General features: G+C 37.9%; 1 protein-coding gene across 3 annotated transcripts in view; it reads right to left on the reverse strand.

Annotated features, from left to right (window-relative positions):
- MED13 (mediator complex subunit 13) overlaps positions 1-21959 on the reverse strand; it is a 59375-nt gene that overhangs the window by 24482 nt on the left and 12934 nt on the right. Inside the window, exons 1-7 of one of the 3 annotated variants that reach the window (XM_037371609.1) lie at positions 18078-18138; positions 7402-7546; positions 6126-6323; positions 5011-5205; positions 3905-4067; positions 3597-3707; positions 902-1585 (exon numbers count right to left, since the gene is read on the reverse strand). In XM_037371609.1, the coding sequence (XP_037227506.1) occupies positions 902-1585; positions 3597-3707; positions 3905-4067; positions 5011-5062 (1010 nt within the window). In that variant the 5' untranslated portion in view covers positions 5063-5205; positions 6126-6323; positions 7402-7546; positions 18078-18138. Of the gene's footprint in view, positions 1-302; positions 390-901; positions 1586-3596; positions 3708-3904; positions 4068-5010; positions 5206-6125; positions 6324-7401; positions 7547-18077; positions 18139-21959 lie in introns of those variants that run through there. The other 2 variants (XM_037371600.1, XM_037371618.1) reach the window with 2 other exon arrangements.

Raw genomic sequence — 21959 nt, forward strand, 5'->3', positions numbered from 1 at the left:
ACTTGATTTCAAGACAATATTAGCTTAAGTCAAAATATAATTAAATAAGTAAATGTTCTCAAATATATTTCCTGTAGCTCAAAGGGTAAGGTTCTAATAAAGATCTAGTCTGATTGCCTCAATATTTCTTCAGGTTAGACAAGCTTTAAAGAACAAGGGTTTCCCATATGATCTGAGGTCCAAACAGTAACAGTCGACACACCAGCCTCTTGTTTTCTTTGGATGATAACCTCAAATCCTTAAGCCTTTTGAGCAACACAGACAGAATGTGCCATGTGCAACAATGCCAGTTTGTTACTTACTCCAAACAGAAATTTCTGATACAAGAAAGTAGCTGCAGCCTGCATTAAAGTTAACATCTTCCAGGAAACCAGACCAGCTTCCTCATTGTTCCCATCAGCCATTTAAATACCAGCTCTTCTGAATAAAAACAAGAGGGGAACTGAGGCAGAAGAAATTTCATCTTTAACAAGGTAAGTCTGCAACCGAGACCATCCATGCTTGCTTCAAATAATGAAGAAAACAAATGTTAAAATGAAAAAGTTATTTGGGAGGAGGAAGACAGACACTTTAAGTCCCAAATAGGCATAATTTGGCTACAGATTAATTTCACAGTAGAAAAATAAACTTCATTGCCATCTGCTAAATCAGAGTTCTAACAAGAAAAAGCTGGAAAGTCTTACTACATATTTGACTGTGCTTCATGCTCGCATTTCACAAGTGTTACCTTCTTGTATACGGCCAGCACAGTTATGCTCACACACTCAGCATTACTGCTTGGGCTGACGAAAACAACATTATGCTTTAGCGACAAGCTTGCTTACACCAAGAAACTACTGCCTTTGGCCTTTCAGTTTCCTCACTTTCTCACATTACTACTATAGAATTAAGTAGTACTTACTCTGTAACTGATGTTACATTTTCCTGTCCAGCAGGTATTACTGGATCATCTCTCAACTTATCATTTGGAAGCTGAGGCGGTAAGAATTCCACATCCTTTTTCTTTGGAACTTTATAATACTTCCAAGTACTATCAGCTTCATCTTCCTCCAGATTCACTGCAGTACCAACATACATTGTAGGCTCTATAACTTCAGGAAATTGAGCTGGAAAAGGCTGAGACAAGCCATCGAGTCTGTCTTCCATTGTTTTTGTGGGAACCAAGGGGTCTGGTGTTGGCATCTGGTAGAAATGTTGACTCTGAGGAGTAGAAGGTGCTTTAGCTACCCCTTCATCAACTACATCACACGGGTGAGGACTAAGTGGTGGTGGCTGAGGTGAATTTGCCATTTCAGCATTATGCATCTGAGGAGTCTTTGCTACATCATTAGTTCGGATATTTGAAAATCTCACTTGACTGTCTGGTGCAGTCATCACAAGCCTCTGACTTGCTGAATCTGCCTCCATGGCAACATCATCACTGATAGATACACGATGATGAAAAGGAGTCAAAGGGCGTTTCTGTGGCTTATCCCCTTTGTCTTGCTTCTCATTTGTCTTGTGCTTTGGAGCTGCTTGCTGTTGTTGGCCCACAGGTGGTGCCTGCCCCTGTTGACCTGAATTTCTTGGTTTGAGATTTTTGTGCCTGCAGAATTAATACAGGGGAAAATACTTCACATCAATCTTTCAAATATGTCTATCATGTTCTTTTTCACTAGATAAGAACCCGCTTCTAAGCCATTAAACAGCCGATTATAGAAGTCTGAAACTGACACCATTCTGAAGCAAAGCTGCCTCTTTCTGACCACGACTTGATTTGAATGACTTGAGTAGCATTGCAAGATTTTAGAATACTGGTGAAAAAACTGGAAAAGCTGTCCTATAAGCCAAACACCACATTATCCTCATAACCAAAGACACTATTTTATAACTGCTTTTAACAGAAATAGATAGTCACATGAACACGTTGTTACTTTTAACTTCTGCCAACACTGATGAATCAGTAGAACATAAGAATTTGTGAATGACTTCCTGAATTCAAGCATCAATGCTAACCAATAGTGCTGTCCAGGTCTCTATGGGTTAAACAGAAAACTAACACCAAGAATCTAGAAGCCAAGCTCAGTCCTACAGAAGCAATTTTGAAGCTTTTGTAGCTATTTACCTACAAATTTAGCAAATGTGGAAAAAAGAAAAACTCAATGCCTCGACTGCATTAATACAGTTAAGTTTCTTTCCAGTATAAATGCACTTGAGCTTAAGCATTTCATCTTGAAGTTCAAGATGCCCACTTTCTAGATCACCTGACAGAACGAGAGACAAGAAATACCGAAATCTAGAATTAAATGTTTATGATTAAGCTATTGAACTGCATGTACATTCTTAGTGCCTGGCTATTCTTTGCCACTCTTCCATTAGGAAAGTTAAGCAGCATACAACTGGTATTAAAAAAACAGGATTAGGCAGGAATAAAAAAGGTAAGAGGTATCAAAATCTATTTTTAATTTAAACTATCATACATATGTTTTTCATCACTTAGAACTCAAAATACTGAAAGCAATATGGGGGGCTTAAGTCTTTGCAATTTCTCTTTAAGCAACTGCATATTTCTAATACACACCTCACACAGTTAATTGATTGTTTCTCTTAAGTAGTGCTATCGTATCTAAATTCTCCTTTAACAGAGTATTTAAACCTCCTCCATGTCTCAGCTCTTCTCAGGACACAAGTGTTTCCACATAACTTAAACCAACCATTTCAATAACGGAGGAAAAAAAAATACATTTCTTCCAAAATGTTACATCCTCCAAACATTAGGTTCTTTTAGGATTCCAATATTCATTGTGAGGTAATCAGCATAACATTTAAATTGGAGAAAGCATTTAAAACCTTTGCAACACTTCAGTCACCTAAACGTTAGTATTCTGCCATAAGTACAGAAAATGAGAGTTCACTGAAATTAATGTTTCCATTTAATTTAAACACCTGCATGAACAGTCTGTGTTCCTGTAGTTTCAAAACAAAAGTCATAACAAAAACTGGAAGTTAAATTCATACTTTCCCCCTGTGCTTTGATCCTTTTTTTCCTCCAGCTAGTATAAAAAAAAACATACACTGGCAATCAACTCACGTAAAAGCAGTTTTATATAAAACCACCCATGGCATGCCATATTTCCCCCCAAAAAATCAGGTTTGGGTTTCTTTTTCACATTCATCAAGACACAATGCTACAATCGTCTCATAGCTGATTAACAGCTTTCTCCTTTCAAGGCTAATGCCACAGCCCTCTAGAAAAGGTTCTTGGCTCCTAAACAAGTAGGTGTTCCCTTTCCATTACAGCCCAACAAAGTTGCCCATGAGAGAGTTTCTATCCACATACAAAGGCGTAAGGAATTCTAGCCCAAGACTCAGGAATTGTCACTGAACTGCCAGTAGGTCTGCTCAGATGATTCACTTCAATAAAACCTCCGCATTACCTTACCGGGCAGAGTTTCAAGACCTACAATGACATTTAGGATATGAGATACAAATTTTGTTACAGCTTTCCTACAAGCAGCTATTGCTTAATTACACCTAAAGGAGTCATCACAAGCCCTCTCCTGAGCACTTCAATCTCAATGTACATTGTTGGACTGCCGGTTTGCCAAGTACTGTACCTTGAACAATTGCAATTTGTCCTCTGTGTGGCTTCAACAAAATCCCAGGATGCTATCTTGTCAGCAATCTCTTCATCACACAAGCTATTTGATGTAGCAGAATACTTCCTCCTATGATTCAATATCAGGAGAGTTATTTGCGATCAACATATGTTCTTTCTTTATCTTCTGTCAAACCTCAAGAGCCGTTTTGTGACACAAGATCCAGCAAAGAAATTATAAATAGCCTTTAACTAACATATTAAACTGAGAATTAAAACTACTAGTTAGGAATAAACTATTTTCAGCTTCACAAAATGAGTACATACTTGTTCTGTGCTCTGTTCATATTGCATTCTTGCCAAACTCTGTCCACCACTTGATTGGCTAGCTTTCTAGGTATTTTGCCACCATGATGGCTAGTACTGTCAGAGATAAATCCATCAGAAACTGAAGAAAACTTCACCCATTTCTGGGCAGATTGAGCATCAACTGAAAAGCAGCATCAGAGGAATTGTTTAGGCAATGAAGTGATACACTCACAACCACTATTGTTCCAATTCAACCACCAAAGGAATGTAAGTATCTTCTTAACTCAATGTTAGGAAACAAAAACAAACAGAAAATTTAGATATAGTAGCAGATTATAACAACATGGTTCCCTCTCATAGGGAGGAAGGAAAAAAAAAAAAAAAAGTACCATACATGTTTATGCTATAACTGGGCTGGCTATTCTTTATCTTCCAAGAAACTATAGACCTGCAAAAGAAGACAACTTGAGCAAAGCTACCTGTTAGCAAATTTAACAGTATTATTAAAAAAAAAAAAAGGTCAAACTAAAGTAACAGAAGACCTGGGGGACAGGAGGGGACATGGGGATGTCCCAAACAAAACCTCTTTTGCAGAACTGTATGTAAAGCCACCTGAAACCATCAGTGAGCCTTACCCGCTTTGACTTAAAGCGGTTTACCATAAGCATTACTTACGCACAGTTCAGAGGGCACACAGCCTCATGGTAACTTAAACACAAAAAATCTTCCTTGGATTGTGAAAAAAGCTGAAAACATTACCTTGCTCACTAATGACTGAGAGGCACAATGAGGATTATAAAGCTATGCCAGAATGCATACATGCACACAAACACACTCTGAGAGGTGGAAAAAACCCTAAAAACTTGACCACAGAAATTTAAAGTACTGGATAACACCAGGTACAAAAGCAGTCCTCATTCACCAACTTACAAAAGTGTTCAATTTTGCCCTCAAGTGAAGGATAAAAATTGGTTTCACTACAACAGACATATGACTAAAGAAATGGGATTTTTGGTAACAAGTCAGCTGTACAGAGAACACCTGAATCCTTACCAAACAGTGCTAGATTTAAAAAAGCAGCCGTCAAAATGATTCCTCACACGCAGAAGCTAATTGTATTATACCTGTCTGAACTTCCTCCGGGGACGTCGGTGGAGTCAGAGTTACCGAAGACATGGCAGGATCTCTTGTGGAAGCAGGCACTTGGTGGACACCCAAGCAAGTAGTTGAACAGTGCGATGCCCTACAGTACTAGGAGCAGGGATGTCCTGTCTGAGGAACTAGAACAAAGCATGCTGGGTACACCATTCGCACACCAGCTGAAAAAAAAAGGAGCAAGCTGATTTTACAGTTGTTTACCAAAAGCTTACCTTTAAAATCATCAACAAATGGATCATTTTACCAGTCACTCATAAGTTTAACTACCCTTTCTACCTCCTAAAGCGCTATCCTTGGACAAACAGTCTCCGTTGTCATGTCATCCTCATCATTACTTCATGATTAGCTTTACACAGAAGATTTGGGTGAATGAATATAAAGGGCTTTGTATATACAAGCAGAGACAGCCCTGGTGTCTACATGCTACTACTTGCTTCTAACGTTTTGTTTTGTAAAGACAACTGAGAACACACTTTTTGGTATCACGTAAAACTGACAATATTCCCCTCCCCATCTTCATCAGGGTCTCCAGCCATCATTACAATACAAGCTTGTAACACTCATTACAGAGAAATGATTACATTAGCTGGCAAATCAAGGGTCAATAGCCCACAGCAAAGGAACAAACTATGGCATCCCAGAGGCTTAGATTTAGGAAGAGCAGCAGATAAACACAATGCCCGAGTACATTAGGTTCTCCAGGACTGTGGTTTTGAAGACATCCCTGAAAGGCACGTCTGTTCCATTTGAATTTGCACAGAATCTGAAACAGCACAACATGCTTTTGATGCATCTCAGATGTCAACAGTGATAGTCTAGGGTTATTTATTTGTTTTTTAAACAATCTTGCTTCTCAGGGCACAAGTGGAACACCTCCTACCACCAGCTCTGCAAAATCCACTTTAAGCAGCAACTCATTTAGATAGTCCTGAGCATTAAACAGAAAAAACAAACCAAAAAAACTAACAGCAGATGCAAAGAGTTGCAAAAATACTAAAATGGGCTCACTTTTACATTTAGAATTTTGCAGACGTTAACTGGCCGGTTATTTCAGTAATGAAAAGGTAACTGGAGCACTCACCAACAAGGACTTCAACAGCAGCTAAAGAATCATCCTCCCAATCCATTTCTTCCTGTTTTTTCCTCAGATCCCTCCTTCAAGTTTGATGTGACAGGATAGAATTGTTTCCATTCACCAATAAGCTTTTTGTTGAGAATCGGAAAGCTTGAATGACTGCCCTGTAAGCGTGCCATTTAAATCCGAAGGGACTTAGAATAACTAAAAAGATAAATAAAAATACATTGGAGATTACATCTAAACAAAATTCACTCTTCCCACTGAAATAGCATTACAATTATTTCAGCCACACCAAGTAGACAACTTACCATTGGTAAGTCAAATGCACCCTCATCATTATTTTACTATATTGCACAAGTTTTGGTAATAGATACACATTGTTAAGTGTATGTGTACTGTAAGATGAAGGAACCACAATAACTATTACAAATTAATCTATTTTAACAGCAACAAGCAAGTTTTTCATCTTGGCTAGCAAGGAGTCTCTACCATACAGGTGGGATAAAGAAACACTATTTCAAATTCTGACAAAGTTAAGGTGTTTCCTCATCCTTTCATTCTGTCTGGTACAGTTCCAACAACAATGTAAACTACAGGGAGGAATAATCTGTTTCATGTTAGTCTTGCCCATAGTAGGAAAGTGCAGCTGCTGTTAATTGCATTCAAAAAAAAGCAGTTTGGACCCTGAGCATTAATAAACAAGGGCAGTATGTGGTCATGCAGGAGAACTGACTTCTACAGCCAACACAAGTGTGTCTAAGAGAGGGAATGATCAAACAGCCACTAACCAGACTCATGCCCCATCACTCCTTTGTCTTCGAGAGCATAGCCTGCATCTGCTGGTGGAACCAAGGAATTTACAGGCAAGGAAGAGCCAAATAAAAAGGGGTAGAGGGAGGAGTGAATAGGTTAGTACGTCCAGTCAGAATGGATTTCTAGAAAAGGGGTTGATGAAGAATATGTGGGGGCTGTAAAACATGTTACAAAAGGAAAAATATTTAAGTCCGAATAGGACAGTACTTGGAAATTAGGTTTATTGTGTCGTGAACACCAATGACATGGCTACATGCCAAGAGATGAATGTGGAAATCATCCACCTGCAGAATAGCTGAGACACACCAACTGCCTTCTGACTACGTCAAGACAGGGGACATCTGGGGAGGAACACGCAACCGATACAAAACAGGTAACGCCTCTCTGCTCCCACCTTCTAGTCTTCACCAGAAGTCCTTATTCTGAGCAACTCAAAGGCCGATGCATTTTAATACTCAAAACCTACCTTGAAAGGGGCTGTTAGACTGCTGGGCGAGCGGAGGTGTTCTTCACATGAGCAGGTACACAGGTTGATGCTGACTGATTTCCACACTGGTGCAAACATTGCTATCTCCATGTAGAAGAAGGTGAACGAGCAGGACAAGTGCTCTCTGGGGAAACAGAAGTGTGAAGGGATGGAAGGGAGAGAAAAAAAAAAATTCCTAAGTACAGAACTTAAAATAAGTTAATGGCTTTCTCACTAGTTTGAAGGCATTTCCTCACAAAATATTCATTAATGAAGTAAGCAAAAATCCCTTCTATCTACAAAACAGCAAGAAAATGCTAATACATGTTCCCTTGTGGCATTACAAAGTAATCCAGCATTAAGACAAAACCAAGATCCAGAGGAAAAACTAAAACACAATCTTTAGCAAGACAAAAAAGTGTAAGGTTATACTTTTGTACCTTATTTATTTATAATCTATAAAAAAATATTTCTGAACATATATTACTTTTTAATGAGGTCATATCTAGCTTCTCCTACCATTATATCACCTAAGCAGAATTTATATTGAAGATTAGATTTAACACTAGCCAACAAAGTCACTTATTTAAAAGCAGGAAGAAGAATGGCAACAGCTCTGAGTTTTGTTTTGGGTTTTTTGTGTGTTAAATTTAATCTTATCTTCACGCTCCTGAAGCCAATCAATTAACTCAAAATGAAATCCCATACCTACACACAAAAGACAATCAATTAAAAACAAAAACCAAAACCAAGCTCAAGTTATTGTTAGTCATTAAATCAAGTATCAATGTTTAAGATCAGATGCTTCACCGACAGCTTCTCTCAGTCCAGTGTTTTAGAAAAAAAAACAAACAAACCATACAGTCCATGTATAGCAAAAGACCCCAGAAATAAATTTCTCCCCTTCAACAGAAATCCTCAATTAAATGCTGTTTGACAGTACTGTACATATTTAGTAGTTCGCAAAACTCCATTAATCATCTACTTCCCACGATAATGCTTCAGAGGCTTCCCGTTTTTGCAATTATGCTAGCTGTTGTTTTGTTACAAAACTACAGATAAACTCCTGCACGTACAACTACTGAAATATTTATGTTGCTCCAGATCAATTCAGTGGTTATGTGAAATATATTTTATAAGTTTTAATTAAAAGGCAGAAATAGAGCAGGAAGGCAAAAAAAGCAGATCCCTGCCAGGATGCTGCAGAAGCAGTACATCTTCATACCCAGTTCAATCTGAAAAAAACCAACTGTTTTGTTTGTTTGTTAAAGAACTTATACAGGCACAGCAGTTTTCAGTTATTTTAAGCTACAAGTTATCGCAAGTGTCGGCCAGACTAATACACTCCCATAAGAACAGATGTTTAAAGCAAGAAGATGCTATTCCCATTTGAACATTAAATTAGGTCCACCATCTCAGTAACAGAAGAATGAAAGTCAAGGAGAACCTTAAAAGTGCTTCATAAACTACCGAACAGAACATAATCCTCTCTGTAAGGAGAGTAGCATCAAGCACCTGCCAGTCTCAGAGAAAGAAAAAACCCCTCAAATCAAGGGAAGAACAGACTAAATCAGTCAAAATAGCAGATACTAGTGCATTTTTCGCAAGGTCAAATGGAAAGGTCAGTCTACGAGCTAGTGTGCCTAAAAAGACTATGATGCAACACCACTGTTTCCCTCCCAAAAAAATAAAATTAGACCCCATTAACTAATGCCCAGGATGGCATGCATGCTCTCTGACCTCATGAATGCTTGCATTTCTTAGTCTACAGCAAGAGAACACAAAGCAAGTTTTGTATTCCTCAAGAACACATTGCTCCAGGGCATGCAGAACTGACAAACTCCAAGCACCTCAGCAACCTTATTAAAATGCAGCCTCCACAGGTGCAGTTACCGGATACATCTTTAATGCCATTTCCAAGACGTTTCTTTCCTCCACCAGAAGTAAATGGTGGGACGGTTAAAGAGTAAGGGAGAAAAGAAAAAGTTTCTGGAATTGGCAAGGTCCATTCAATCTAGAAAAGAGATACAAAGTGATTCGCTGAGTATCACCCCAAAGACTCGAAGAGCAGCCACCAGGGCAGTCAGCACAATGAGGAGAAAGGCAGCTGTAGAGTCAAATACACAGCTTTGCCTACCAGCCAATTTAAAATTAGGGACCTAGAGCACTCCAAGGATGAAAAAACCCACAAACCGTTCAAGGAGGAACAGGAAGCGCAGCATGTTTTTCATTACAGTAACTTAAAGCAGGCCACGAAGTGAACTCAGTAAGGAACTGCTCGAAGTGGATGGCCCTGACTGAACCATAACCGTTTTCCAGGTGCATCAAGGCTGCAGTGGTATGCTGATCTGCCGTTCAATTTTAATTGTGTTTTAGGAACAATAAAAGCCAGGATCCAGACAAGAGAATTAGCCCAATTCACTGACAACTACTTAGCACAACTGCTTCAGTAATCCAGCTCTAGACAGAATACTCCCTGCAGATGAAATAACATACTGGTCAGCAATCCCAGTAAACTTAGTTTCCAAAATGCAGCGACAATAGAGCCAAGCATCTTGTTGACAATTTCAAGTTCAAGTCACATGGCTAGCACACACCACTAAATTCGAATATAGAAATCTGATTAAACAGTAATCCTTATGCAAATATAGCTATAGACTGATTTTCAAATGGGTTTTTATTTTAAAATCATATTGGATGGTTTAAGGTGAAAGAGCGGATAGTGTTCTTGGCTCTGAGTGACAGGTAACAATTTAGAAGCTTGGTGTAAGTGAGGCAAAGGTTAAAAATAAAAGCACATATTCTTCAAATACACTTTAAATGCAATTAAGCTATGTCTCCTGTAAACACCACATTATCACACAGATAAAGGATAGACAATTGTAGCATAATCTGATGGAATTCAGATAAACCAAGACAAAGAGAAGCATCAGCATAACAACAGAAGCGTTTCAATTCATTACACTGCAAAACTACTTCTAAGAAGTAGCAAGGAAAATTCAAGGTCATCACACAAAAGTAAAATCCAAAACAAACAAACAAACAAACCAAATTAGAACTCTTCTCTCCCCTTTACTCAGCAGGGGAGAAGTTTCCAACAAAATAATAAAGTAAGAGAGTAGCCATTGTTGTCACTGGCATCATTCAACCAGTTCTGGCATGCAAGCTGCAAGCACGCTGCTTGCACGGCTGCACGAGCAGATCAGCTATGGCACAATTCATTCTGGAAAATCCAAACATTATACAATTTTCACTAATTCTGGTTATAAATTTCAGCGTTAAACAGCGAAGTGATGCACACCACCTTGCGTTTTTGTTTCAGTACTTCCGGAGATGCAGCACAGTCATTTTATGCACAATAGTTTCTCACAATAGTATAACATTGTTTCACAGCAGAAATACGTAGTAAAACCCATGTGTCCTTAAACTCAAGCTAAGGGAAAGAGATTTGCAGGCGGTACACACAGCACCTCCTGAAAACAGGGGTGGGCTTGGAACTAAAGGTGGACGTGAAAGGCAAAACTAACACTTTACCTACTCAAACACAACACTACATTTCTTCCTAGCTAGTCAGGCTCAGAAACTGTTTCCTCACATTTAACGTTATAATTTGTTACATTACAGAAGTTTAGGAAATATCAATGCATGTGAAATAATCACAAGAAATATAATGAAGAATCCTAATTAAAAAAAAAAAAAAAAAATCAAACCCATACTGAAGCTCTGCACGGGAAGGAGTGAAGGAGGAAGGAAAACAAAGATCCAGAGCTCTAAGTTAACTGGATGCCCCTACATACACCATTTTACCGACTTGGCAAGAAACCTCTATAAACATGCATGTTTTGGTTTTGTGGGGGTTTTTTGTTTGGTTTTTTGTTTGTTTGTTTGTTTTTTAATACATTTGTACATTCTCCCATTCCCTAAGTTTCTAGACACTGACTGCTAGTACCCAATGCCACCTCAACCTCAGCTTGGGAAGAATCTCAAACCTTACCATAACATATTAAGAACAAAACCAAACCCAAACAAACTCACTCCACCATTTCTCTTTCTCTCATATTCTCAATAACTCACCTCACAGTCAAAAATACTAATCAAGTAAAAAAACCCCAAACAACTAGCTACTTATCACTTTGGGGTAAATAGGCAAATTACCTTTACAATAACAAAGAAAGCTGGTGGTTTCCTGCCTGCTAACAGAGTTCATTCTGTATGTTTATTTGCAGACTTTTTTTTAAGTAGATCAGACTATCATTAGATAAATTCTGCACAGCATCTTGTGATTGAAACATAAGAAAATATCTATACCTCACCACTGAGAGCTTTTGTCCTGCATGCAGGGAGAATCAGTCAAGTCCTTAACATACAGATACAGCAAAAAAAAAAATAGCAGCTTGTCTGAAGGCTTGTACTGATATTCCCCCTTCCCCCTCTCCCCCCCCCCCTTTTTTTTTGTTATTTTACAATTATGGTGGTGTTTATGTGTGTAAAAGCAGAGGACAGGATTTTGACAGAAAATTCTGAAAACAAAATCCTAGTTCACCCAAAAATCTCACTTTCTTGCCTGCCCCTGAACATGAAGCTGCTCCATTAGCATTTCTAATATTTCTAACTCGGGTAATTTCATTGAAGTCCTAAACACAGAACTTAAATATCAGTAATCTAGTTTCCAGCTGATCTGAACACAAATGTTAAGAGATGTCACCAGAATGAGTATTCTTTATGCATTTTTACTTGAACACACCAGAATTCAGTCAGAATGAGTTCCAATACTGAAAGCAGTTTTAAAAATATTTTTTAAAAAAGAATAATTAAAAAAAAAAGACAAACTCTTTGGAAAAGCAACCTTCAGTCCTCATCTATGCTCCATAAAAAATACATTTGTACAAAACATCTCCGATTCAGCCCTGCTCTTTTCACCCTAGTGATACAAAAATGTTTTACTTTCAGAGACAAAAGGTTCTGTTTCTTTTCATATAGAATCTAAACTGATGTGGAACATTTCATGCAATTTCTACTTCTACCTGTGTAAGAGAAACTGAAGAATAGGAGGGGAAAGCACACTAAAATTTACATATACATGAGGTTTCTACATCTCCATTAGCAAATCTGAAAATACGTTCTTGATAAAAAGGTAATTAGGTTTGTTTTTTCTTCCACATTAGTACTTAGGTAGAGCTTTGTATCTTCAAAGTGCTTCACAAACATTAGCTGCATTAGAACCTCACTAATCCACACTTCAAGAAATTGCATACTTCAAATCAGCACCACACTAGGCTGAAAGGCAAGGAGACTGCAACAGCAGAAGCCACAAGGAAGTCTCCAACTAAAAAAACCCTACAGCACATTTAATAGTAAATTCAAAAAAGCATCCAAATGTTTCAACTGAAAGAGAGAAATTGTGTTTGTTCATTTGGGGATTTTTGTTGTTTGTTTGGTTTGTTGGGGGTTTTTTTGTTAGTGTTGGGGTCTTTTTCATTTTTGTTGCTTGTTTGGGTTTTTTTATAACTACCATTCTCTTATTTTCCTAGATGGCCTTTGTAAATTACTTTTCAGTCGAACCAAGAGTGGCTTAGGGAGTCAAAGCACTGCTGAACTTATCAATTATCTACCATATCTTTAACTATATACTTTCTACTGCCGTTTCTTAGGTGCGGAAAATGAACATTGCAGAATAAAATTACTGTCCCAGAACTAATGGCTGTCACAACTAGGATTCTACTATTTCCCTTTCAATGGGGTAGAACACACCTTGCTGAGGAGTGCAAATATATCAGCTAGATTTTTAAGTCAACTAATTAATATGCATCATTATTTCAGACTGCTATGTTTGCCAAAAATTGGTACATATTGGCCAGCACCCAGCATCCCTTGGGGCATGTTGACCAAGAATCAATATATCATGACTGGCTGACCACAAAAAAAAAAAAAAAAAAAAAAACACAAACAAAAAAACCCACACACACACACAAAAACAACACAAAACCAAAAGCAGCAGCAACAGACCTGAGAGTTCCTGACTGATGCCTCACAGCTGCCCAGATAGAAGTGCCTCCAAATAGTTGTTCTTCACTACAGACTATTTCTGTATGTCACTTAAATAAACATAAAGTATCAAAGAAGTTCCTTTTTAAAAGGTGACAGTTGCTTTCTATAGTAAATTCTTGGGCTGGAGAACAGAGTCTTACAATTAAATAGACTCTTTTGGAAATAAAAAAAGAGAAAAAGTTTTAAGATTACACACACACATCATGAAGCCCTAAGACCCTTCATTTCAGTATTTGTTGGGGGTTTTTTTCTTTTTCCTTTAACCAGGTTGAGAGACACCACTATAGCGACCTGCATAGGATAGAAACAAAATGTAACTGCCGAAGAATAAGTCTCAAGGAATTACATACCTGACCACAACACAACATGCACTACACCGTCCTCTGTTCTACAAAACGTTACACCATACGCTCTGTTCTTTGTCAGGCGACCCTCTAGGGCTTTTCATCACAGAGAAGAAAGAGTGAAGCTGCCAAGCCACTTGAGGCTTTCTGAGCTAACAGAAGAAAATCAGAAGCAACTCCCTCAAGACAACCCATCTCCCACCTTTTCTTTGTAATTGTACACTATTGTGTACAATTGTGTTCAGAATAGTTCTTTGTGACTATATACATCTTCCAGGTATAGCCATAACACTGCAATGCACTGATGAAGAGAAGCTTTCTTTTCAGCCACCTTCACACCTATGCCACTTGAACAGTCAATCTGCTTTTAAACAAGGCATCTTCAATTTCCACTCACCACCCATAATCCTGAATTATGAAACTCTACAATCTCAATTCAGACTAGAAGGGAGCAGGAAATTAAGTATGCATTTGCTGCAATAGCCAAAATATGAAATCAGTAGAATACTAAAATCAGATTGCTATATTTACACAGCACCAAAAATAATTGCCAGGAAAAACATATGAGTTTTTCTTTCTCTTTCATTTATGAAACAAAAGAAAAAAACACAGAAACAAAACCACAAGGCAAGTACACAAATTGTTTTAATTATTAAATGTTTCAGAAGCTTTCTTTGGTTTTGTTTTAGTTATTTTGAGGGGATTGTTTTGCTTTTGAAGCGCTGGGGGCTGAGGGAAATACAGGGTAGATAAATTAGTTCCTAGTTCTCTAGGAAGAACATGCTATCACATACTCATTATTGCAGTACTACTTTTTATGATAAGAGTTTGAATCATCATTAATCAATTCACAAACATGCCCTTCTTGCCCTTGGCTACAAGCTCCCCTAACATCAGGGTTCGTATCAGCCCCATCACAACATCTGCAGACACAGTGGCATTAATATCCTTAATGTGGAAGCGCAAAGAAATGTAAACAAATGCACATCTACATTTTGCAGCAAGTTACATATTCTGTATCTTAACATGAAGTAATAAGATCTCAAATACAGATGCTTCTCTAGCTACTGACAAAAAGATAGAACCAGACATTTTTCTAAGCATCTCGAGTAACTCCCTATGGTCATGAAGGTAAATAGCAGAAAGCTGATTTTGATGATAACACAAAGCAAAAAACATTGCTAACAGCAAAGTAAAAAAACCTTCCGTTCAAAGCACATCATTAATGACTACTGTCAAAAGGCTCTCCAAAATATTTTTCAAATAGCTGAGGATATCTTGATTTTAGTTAGACCTGCAAGTTAACTTGGTTATGGAATAAATAAATACTTTTATGTGCACTAAAACAAATACATATGTAGCAAGTAACCTGTATTGCAGAGTAGAGTCATATTCATCTCTAAGACTTTCAGATTTTTAAATTAACTTCATTATTAATGAGCTTAGCTTCATCCCAATAAAAGCAAGGTTGAAACAAAAAATTATTTTATTTTTGTACACTACTGAAACTATAGCATGACACCTTACAAAGAAGCAAAACTGGTTTTTTCAGAATGCAACTAGAAGTTTATATATACACACACATAAGAAAGTATAATTTCTCCAGATCGGACGATTATAAGCAATACTGCAAAAAGAGTTTGCTCATGTTCCTGCATTTCAGAACTTAAATGAGACTCATAAATCTGTCATCTTATATTTTAGCATCTTTTAATTATTGAGGATGCAAATCACAGTTATCTGAACTTGAGCTTTCACAATGAAACATACGTGCACTATAAAGATAAGAATTCAGAACATATTTGTAAAATGGGTAATAGCTAGACATCACTATTCAAAGACAAGGTAACAGTTTCAATGTTTGTTCTTTCCATTCTGAAACATTACAAACATCTTGTTAAGCCAGATTTTTTTCAAAGTTCAAAATGGAAATGCATTATAACATTTTCATTTAACAAATCTGAAGGATCTGTATGGGTTTTTTATTATCTTACTCTTCAGTGAACAAAAAGAGCATAGATTTATTGTTGAAAGCTGAATACCAAGAACCATGTCATTTTTTCATTTTTACTGATGAACCAACTACCACTGTAACTTAAGCTAAGTAAGAGAAAACTGCTTTGTGATGTAAGTGCTAAATTTGTCTGCTTGTAGTCTCTGTAGCAACCCAATATTCCAAAGAGACAATCATGTGATCAATGCTCTCAGCTCCTGCTGTTTATCCTGCACTGTCCTACTTACAGCAGCTCTCAATTCCAGCTGTCTACAGTAAAAGGAAAAACATCACCCTGTCTCCTGCCGGTACATGATGCCAGAACAGCCTCATAGAGCTGTTGTAAAAAAAATGTTGACATTGTTTGATTTAAAGATTAACATAGGGAGGAAATTTACACTGCAAAAAGAGTTGAGCAGACTTAACAAAAATATTCCAGCAGTATCAAGGAAAAGCCACGTAGCTCCAGCTATTAAGGTTTCAAATTAATATATAGAAATAACGCAAAACCTGTGGCTACATGTTGTTCTTGTATAGTTAAGTCTCAAGTATGAGGAAATCTTTGAGCTTTAGCACCCAGAAATCTCCACCTTCTATTCCTTAATAATAATTCACAGTATCATTCTAGAGTGATCAAGAAGCAAACCACTCCACTCCTATGGAGAGAGGACCCATGGGAAATGGGGAAAAGGTAAAAACAGGGGCAATAAGGCAGACATGGGCTCAGGACTGAAAGCATAGCATTGCCTTTGTCTTAAGGGCAGCCAAGACCAGACGACAATAGCTGATCTCATCCATGCTGTTACATTATCATACAAACATTCTGAAGTAGGCAGCAGCAAATTTCCACGACCCAAGTGAAGAAAAATAGACGCCCTCCCCATCGCAGCCATGGTCATTCAAGACTGCAGATTTACCAACACATCTGCACCAAACCGGGAATCACATCCATTGTGGCTAGTTTTACCTCCTCCTCCCGGCAATATGAGGTCAAAAGAAGAAAAAAAATCTATTCAGAACTATGATAAGCACACTTTAGATCAAGGTAACTACATGTACAAAGGCTTATGCAAAACCAAATTTGTATCTAGAATATTTTTCAGCGGTCATTTCCAATGAAATCATATACTTATATTTACATCAGTACTAAAATAGTATTTCCATGAAAACATAGAAGAACAGTGTGCTGGCATTATAAAATTCTGTACCCAGACCAACATTACCTGTGAAACCTGTGCAGCAAGTTTATTTTGTAAGCTATGATAAGCTTATCATGTATGATTTTCCAAGTGGGGTTGTAGTTTTTTGGATTTTTCCCCCTCATTTGTTTTGGGGGGTGGTGGGGTTTTTGTGTTTTGTTTCTTAAGTGAACCCATCAGACACAAGTTCCGGATTGCCAGCCACTGCAATTGGTTATATTATTTCCTATTTGCAAAGGGAAAAAACCCAAAACCCAGAAAAAGCCCATACATGTAATAAAGTAGCTTTAGTATTCCAGATTTTCAGCTGTCTATCAGACCCTCCCACAAAATCAGGATTACTCAATTATTTGCTTACTGGTATTTCAATTGCGTTAAAGTTTAGCAAGTTGTCCTTATTACCAGAACTTCAGGAGATATCCTCCACGTAAGCACTTCATACTTCAGTTTCATTAGGACTGCCAAATTTAATCTTCATTATGGAATTGTATCTAAAATTGTGTTTAATCTTACAAGTTTCCTAATACTCACTGTAGGTATTTGATCTATTTTATCATTCAGTTGGCAAGCGGAAAGGTCTCATCCAAAGGCTGATATTTGAGCAGTCTAACCAGAAAATGTAGACAGACAGCTGGATGCACCAGATCACAATCTCCGTCTCTTACATTTATAAGGTGGATTTTGAATAAAGCAAACAACGATTTCTGAACGTGGCAGTAACACAATGGGTTGGAAAGGAGAAAAGAGAACGTCATTCCTATTTATCAAACTTTGTAATTTAATATGCAGTCATTTAAACCACATTATTGAGCTTCTGTAAACTACCTGGCTTTAAGTGATTGAAAAGGTTGTGATAAATAGGGAGGCAATGATTTTTTTCCCCCCTCCTGTTTGGTTACAGCTAAAACCATTAGCAAAACCTTCTCTTAGTCTTTTATTCTACTGTTGTTCTCCTGCTGACCCCCATCATCCACTCCAGAAAACTGAAAATCGCCTACTTAAAACGAGCAACAACAAAAAAGCCACCACACGTTTAGGGAGTTAGCTACTCCATTCCTGCCCTATCTATAAACAGAAGTGGAACTAGCATACTTGAAACCCTCAGGACGGTTTCCTCCAGGCATGGTAATCGCGACTTCTTCTAAACAGATCACATTTCACCAAATACATGACTGTCTCACTTTTCTCAATGCTGGTTTTAGACTGGGGCGAAGAGGGGGAGGGAGGGAAGAGCAGGTCATGGTTATTACCTTGCTATCTTGTTAACATGCAGCATGTGACTGCATAATGCAAACACAGGAGGTTTTTACTTTTCCATAGTAAGATTTAAGAGATATTAAACAATAATATAAGGGGTTTTTAATAAGTTTGGGGTTTATTTTAGGAGTCACATCATTAAACATAATTAAACAACGAACCTGAAAACTGTCTAATTCTTACTTTCTTGGTCATTATTTCACATGCCACAGTGGCATCAGTTGATTAATGTTAAGAACTGTCCTTTTAAAATTAAGATGCACACAACACAATGATGAAACAACTTTTTCTTTTTTTAATATAACCTTATACAAGGAGGAAAAATAACAGAGCAAACAGACAAGAAGCCACAGCTGCCTGAGAATCTGTCCTCACAGCCTAACAGCTATTAGAAATCACAGCTTATGCCTGTTGCACTACCACATACCTACGAAAGCACAACATGACTGAGTTCTATTGTTGGGAACCCGGATAACAGAAAAATCTCACATTCCGGAACCACGTGCTTTTAAAAGAACTCGGAAAATTCCAAGTGGGATCAGCTTCAAATGAAGGAACTAGCTCTATTCGCACATCCTTCAAAGAGGAAAAAAGGGAAAAGCGGGAGTAAGGTCCTGCACGCTGCTCAATCATAGCTCCAGAAAGCACATGCTAAGAAGTTACCTCCACCACCAAGAGCACCAACTACTCCGTTTCTAATCAAAGTCTTTGAAAGTGAAGATGTCATCAGAACAACCCACCTTACCAGAATCAGTAGTATAATACACAGAGAACAAGTTATATAGCAACCAGCCAAGCCCCAAAGCACAGGGTAGCATAAACTATGATCTGGAGCAGACTTTTTCACATCGCCGGTATACTAAGCACCTTTAATTATACAGGCACATGAATTCTGTCTCAGGGCTTCTGATGTTAATGCACACAAGTAGTCCCAAAGAAAGCAAAGCATACGTAACAATATGGGATGGAAGTAGACAATGAAGCAAGATGAACATTATGCGGGATGGATACCAGAGAGTGGGGCAAAGCCTTTCTAATTTTGGGCACACGCAGTTTCTTTCCGTAGTTCTCCCACTATTCAGTATTTTCTAAGGAAGAACGGATAAATAAAATATACCAACACATCATGGGCAACTTTTCCTTCCTTACGAATCAGATATACATTTAATCAACATAAGCAATATAGAGAAGTAATTAAAACCTTCATGAACAGAAAGGCCTTACTCCCTATGACAGATACAATATCTGCCACATTCACCTGTGGCCACTTCAGCACAGGAGCAGCACTACTTTTTGGGGAGATGATACATATCTCTAACAGAGGAAGAAACAGAAAATCTTCTCAAAAGACTATTTCTTCCTTCATCAGGAAGCTAGCATGAACATGCTTTTTAGATTAGCATGATGGAATACTACTATTCCTATTACTTTAAAGATGGATGAAAATGGTCAAAAGACAAAAATATAGGCTTTCAAACTGTTCTGATTCTTAAGACGTGCATCCATAATCCTGAACTAAAGAGTGGCTTTGGGAAGGGGCTGTTGGCAATTTGTTTTGGGTTTTAAGTCAGCCACATCTACAAAAAAGATAAACTTAGTACAGGGTCTTGTTGATTAAAGGATCTAAGGAACAAAAAGCATGCAAGAGTTGTATTAAGGTTTAGATTTTGTTAGTTCTAGACCAGTTGTCTGGTAAGAAACACATAAGCACCCCAGGTCCAACATTCAGAGCATTTTCCAGGCTGGCTGCAAGCCCTTTATGTTGAGTTTGCTGCAGCGTCACGCTTAACAGTTGATAAGAAATGTCCCTTTTGACTAGAAGAATATTCCAATTTATACAAGAGACCAAAATCCACTCAAAACCATTACACTTGACACTTCCTCCTCCATCACAGCATGATGCACTTTCTAGCGACAGAGGTGGTATCACAAAGCACTATTTCAATCACTGGCTTCCCCCCCCCCAGGAAGTTGCTGGGAGCAGCAGAAGCCTGAACCGATACCTCTGAACTGCCTAACTTTCCAGCAAGTACACATTATCCAAATTCTAGATATTCCTAGAGGGATGAGCCAAATATGCCACGAGTATGCACATCTGCTAACCATTCCCCTCACTTCATTTTCATAAAAGCCAGTACTTAGAATATCATGTGGTATTGAGCTATCTGGTAGGACAAACCCGATATTCTCTGCAATTAAAACTGCCTTACACAGATCTGTCTAATCTTTCTACATATTTTTTCCAGTAGTTCTGGATTACTTATGATGAAGTTGTTGTGTGGGTAAGCACACAACTCCTTCAGTTATTTTCATCAAGCATGCTGACCTTCTGACCTTCTTAAAAAAAGAATATCAAGAGTCTCCAAATTAAACCCACACTGCTATTTATTTTAAAAGCTTTCATCAGCTTTTCAGCTGCTGTAGAGAGCTTTATAGAATTACTGTAAGAGATGCCATGACATAACTAACTGCTAGTTTCAAATGGCAATTTGGAAAACCAGTTCCTCAAATGAGGAAAGACCAGACTGTGCCAAGACAATATTGGCCTAAATAGTTAAAAGTAAACTCTTTACTATTGATTTATAGCACTGCACACAGAAGAAACGGATGGGACAAGGACACCCAGAGAGGAAAACATTTTCCCTGACCAGTGTGGAGAAAAAGAGATGCTTATAACTGAAGGACAAGTTTATATATAAATTAAAAGCAGCAGTTCACAACTAATAGAAACACACACAAACATGTGCTTCGCTTCTTTTGCTCCAAAACCAGCTCTAATTTTCTTTCAAGTTTAGATTTATTGCAGAAGATGCCAACAATGGCCAACTCCACACCCCAAAAAGCAAAGCCACGGGTCTCAAATTTCCTGCATGCAAGATTAATACATACATATACACCACACACAAAAAAAAACCCAAAAACCCAAACCCACACACCAAAAAAGAACCCCACCACAAACCCATACACACACACACAAAACCCCATCGTCTAAGCTTTAATTACTTTGGATTTTAAAGCTGATTTGGGAACAGCGATTAAACTTGTTCAGCTAACCTAGTTTTTATTCATTTCATTATTTATTGCTAGGCAACATAGACCGTGTCAAACCATGTTCGAACCATGAGAAGAAGTCCTTCCAATTTAGATCAAAAATTCTCTTCTCGCCCCTCCTCCCCCATCAGTGTGGGGGGCCACATGTATTCCTTTAACACCAGCATTCCCAGATGAAACTTCTTTCTGACCAGGAGCTGAATTTCAACTCTTCTCAACATCTCCCATACGATGCATGTGATGCAAAAACTCTATGTGGTGCCTGTAATAGCTCTCTAGATCCCGCTTGCTCAAATATGAATTTTTCTGAGTATTTACAATCAGAATTAGTCCCAGTCACTATACTGGCAAGTATAGTGAGCAGGTATCTCTTCACACTAGTGTCCTTTTCTTCCATTCTAGAACACTCTACATTCTCTTCCAACATCCCTATTATCCATGGTCTGTATAGGAGTACCAGCACAGAACACGTGGCCTACTACCCTTTTGTATTACTTCCTTATGTCATAATGAAGTTTTGAAGAACTCTAAAAAGGCAGAAAAATAAGAACAAGTAGAGATTCAGGTTCCCAAATAAGCCATAAATGGAATGCTCTTTAATTCAACATTTCTTTTAGCACATTTATTTTAGCACAATAAACCCTACAACTTCTTTAATAAACAAAA

This window comes from Falco rusticolus, chromosome 1 (assembly GCF_015220075.1).
Source record: "Falco rusticolus isolate bFalRus1 chromosome 1, bFalRus1.pri, whole genome shotgun sequence".
NCBI lineage: Eukaryota > Metazoa > Chordata > Aves > Falconiformes > Falconidae > Falco > Falco rusticolus.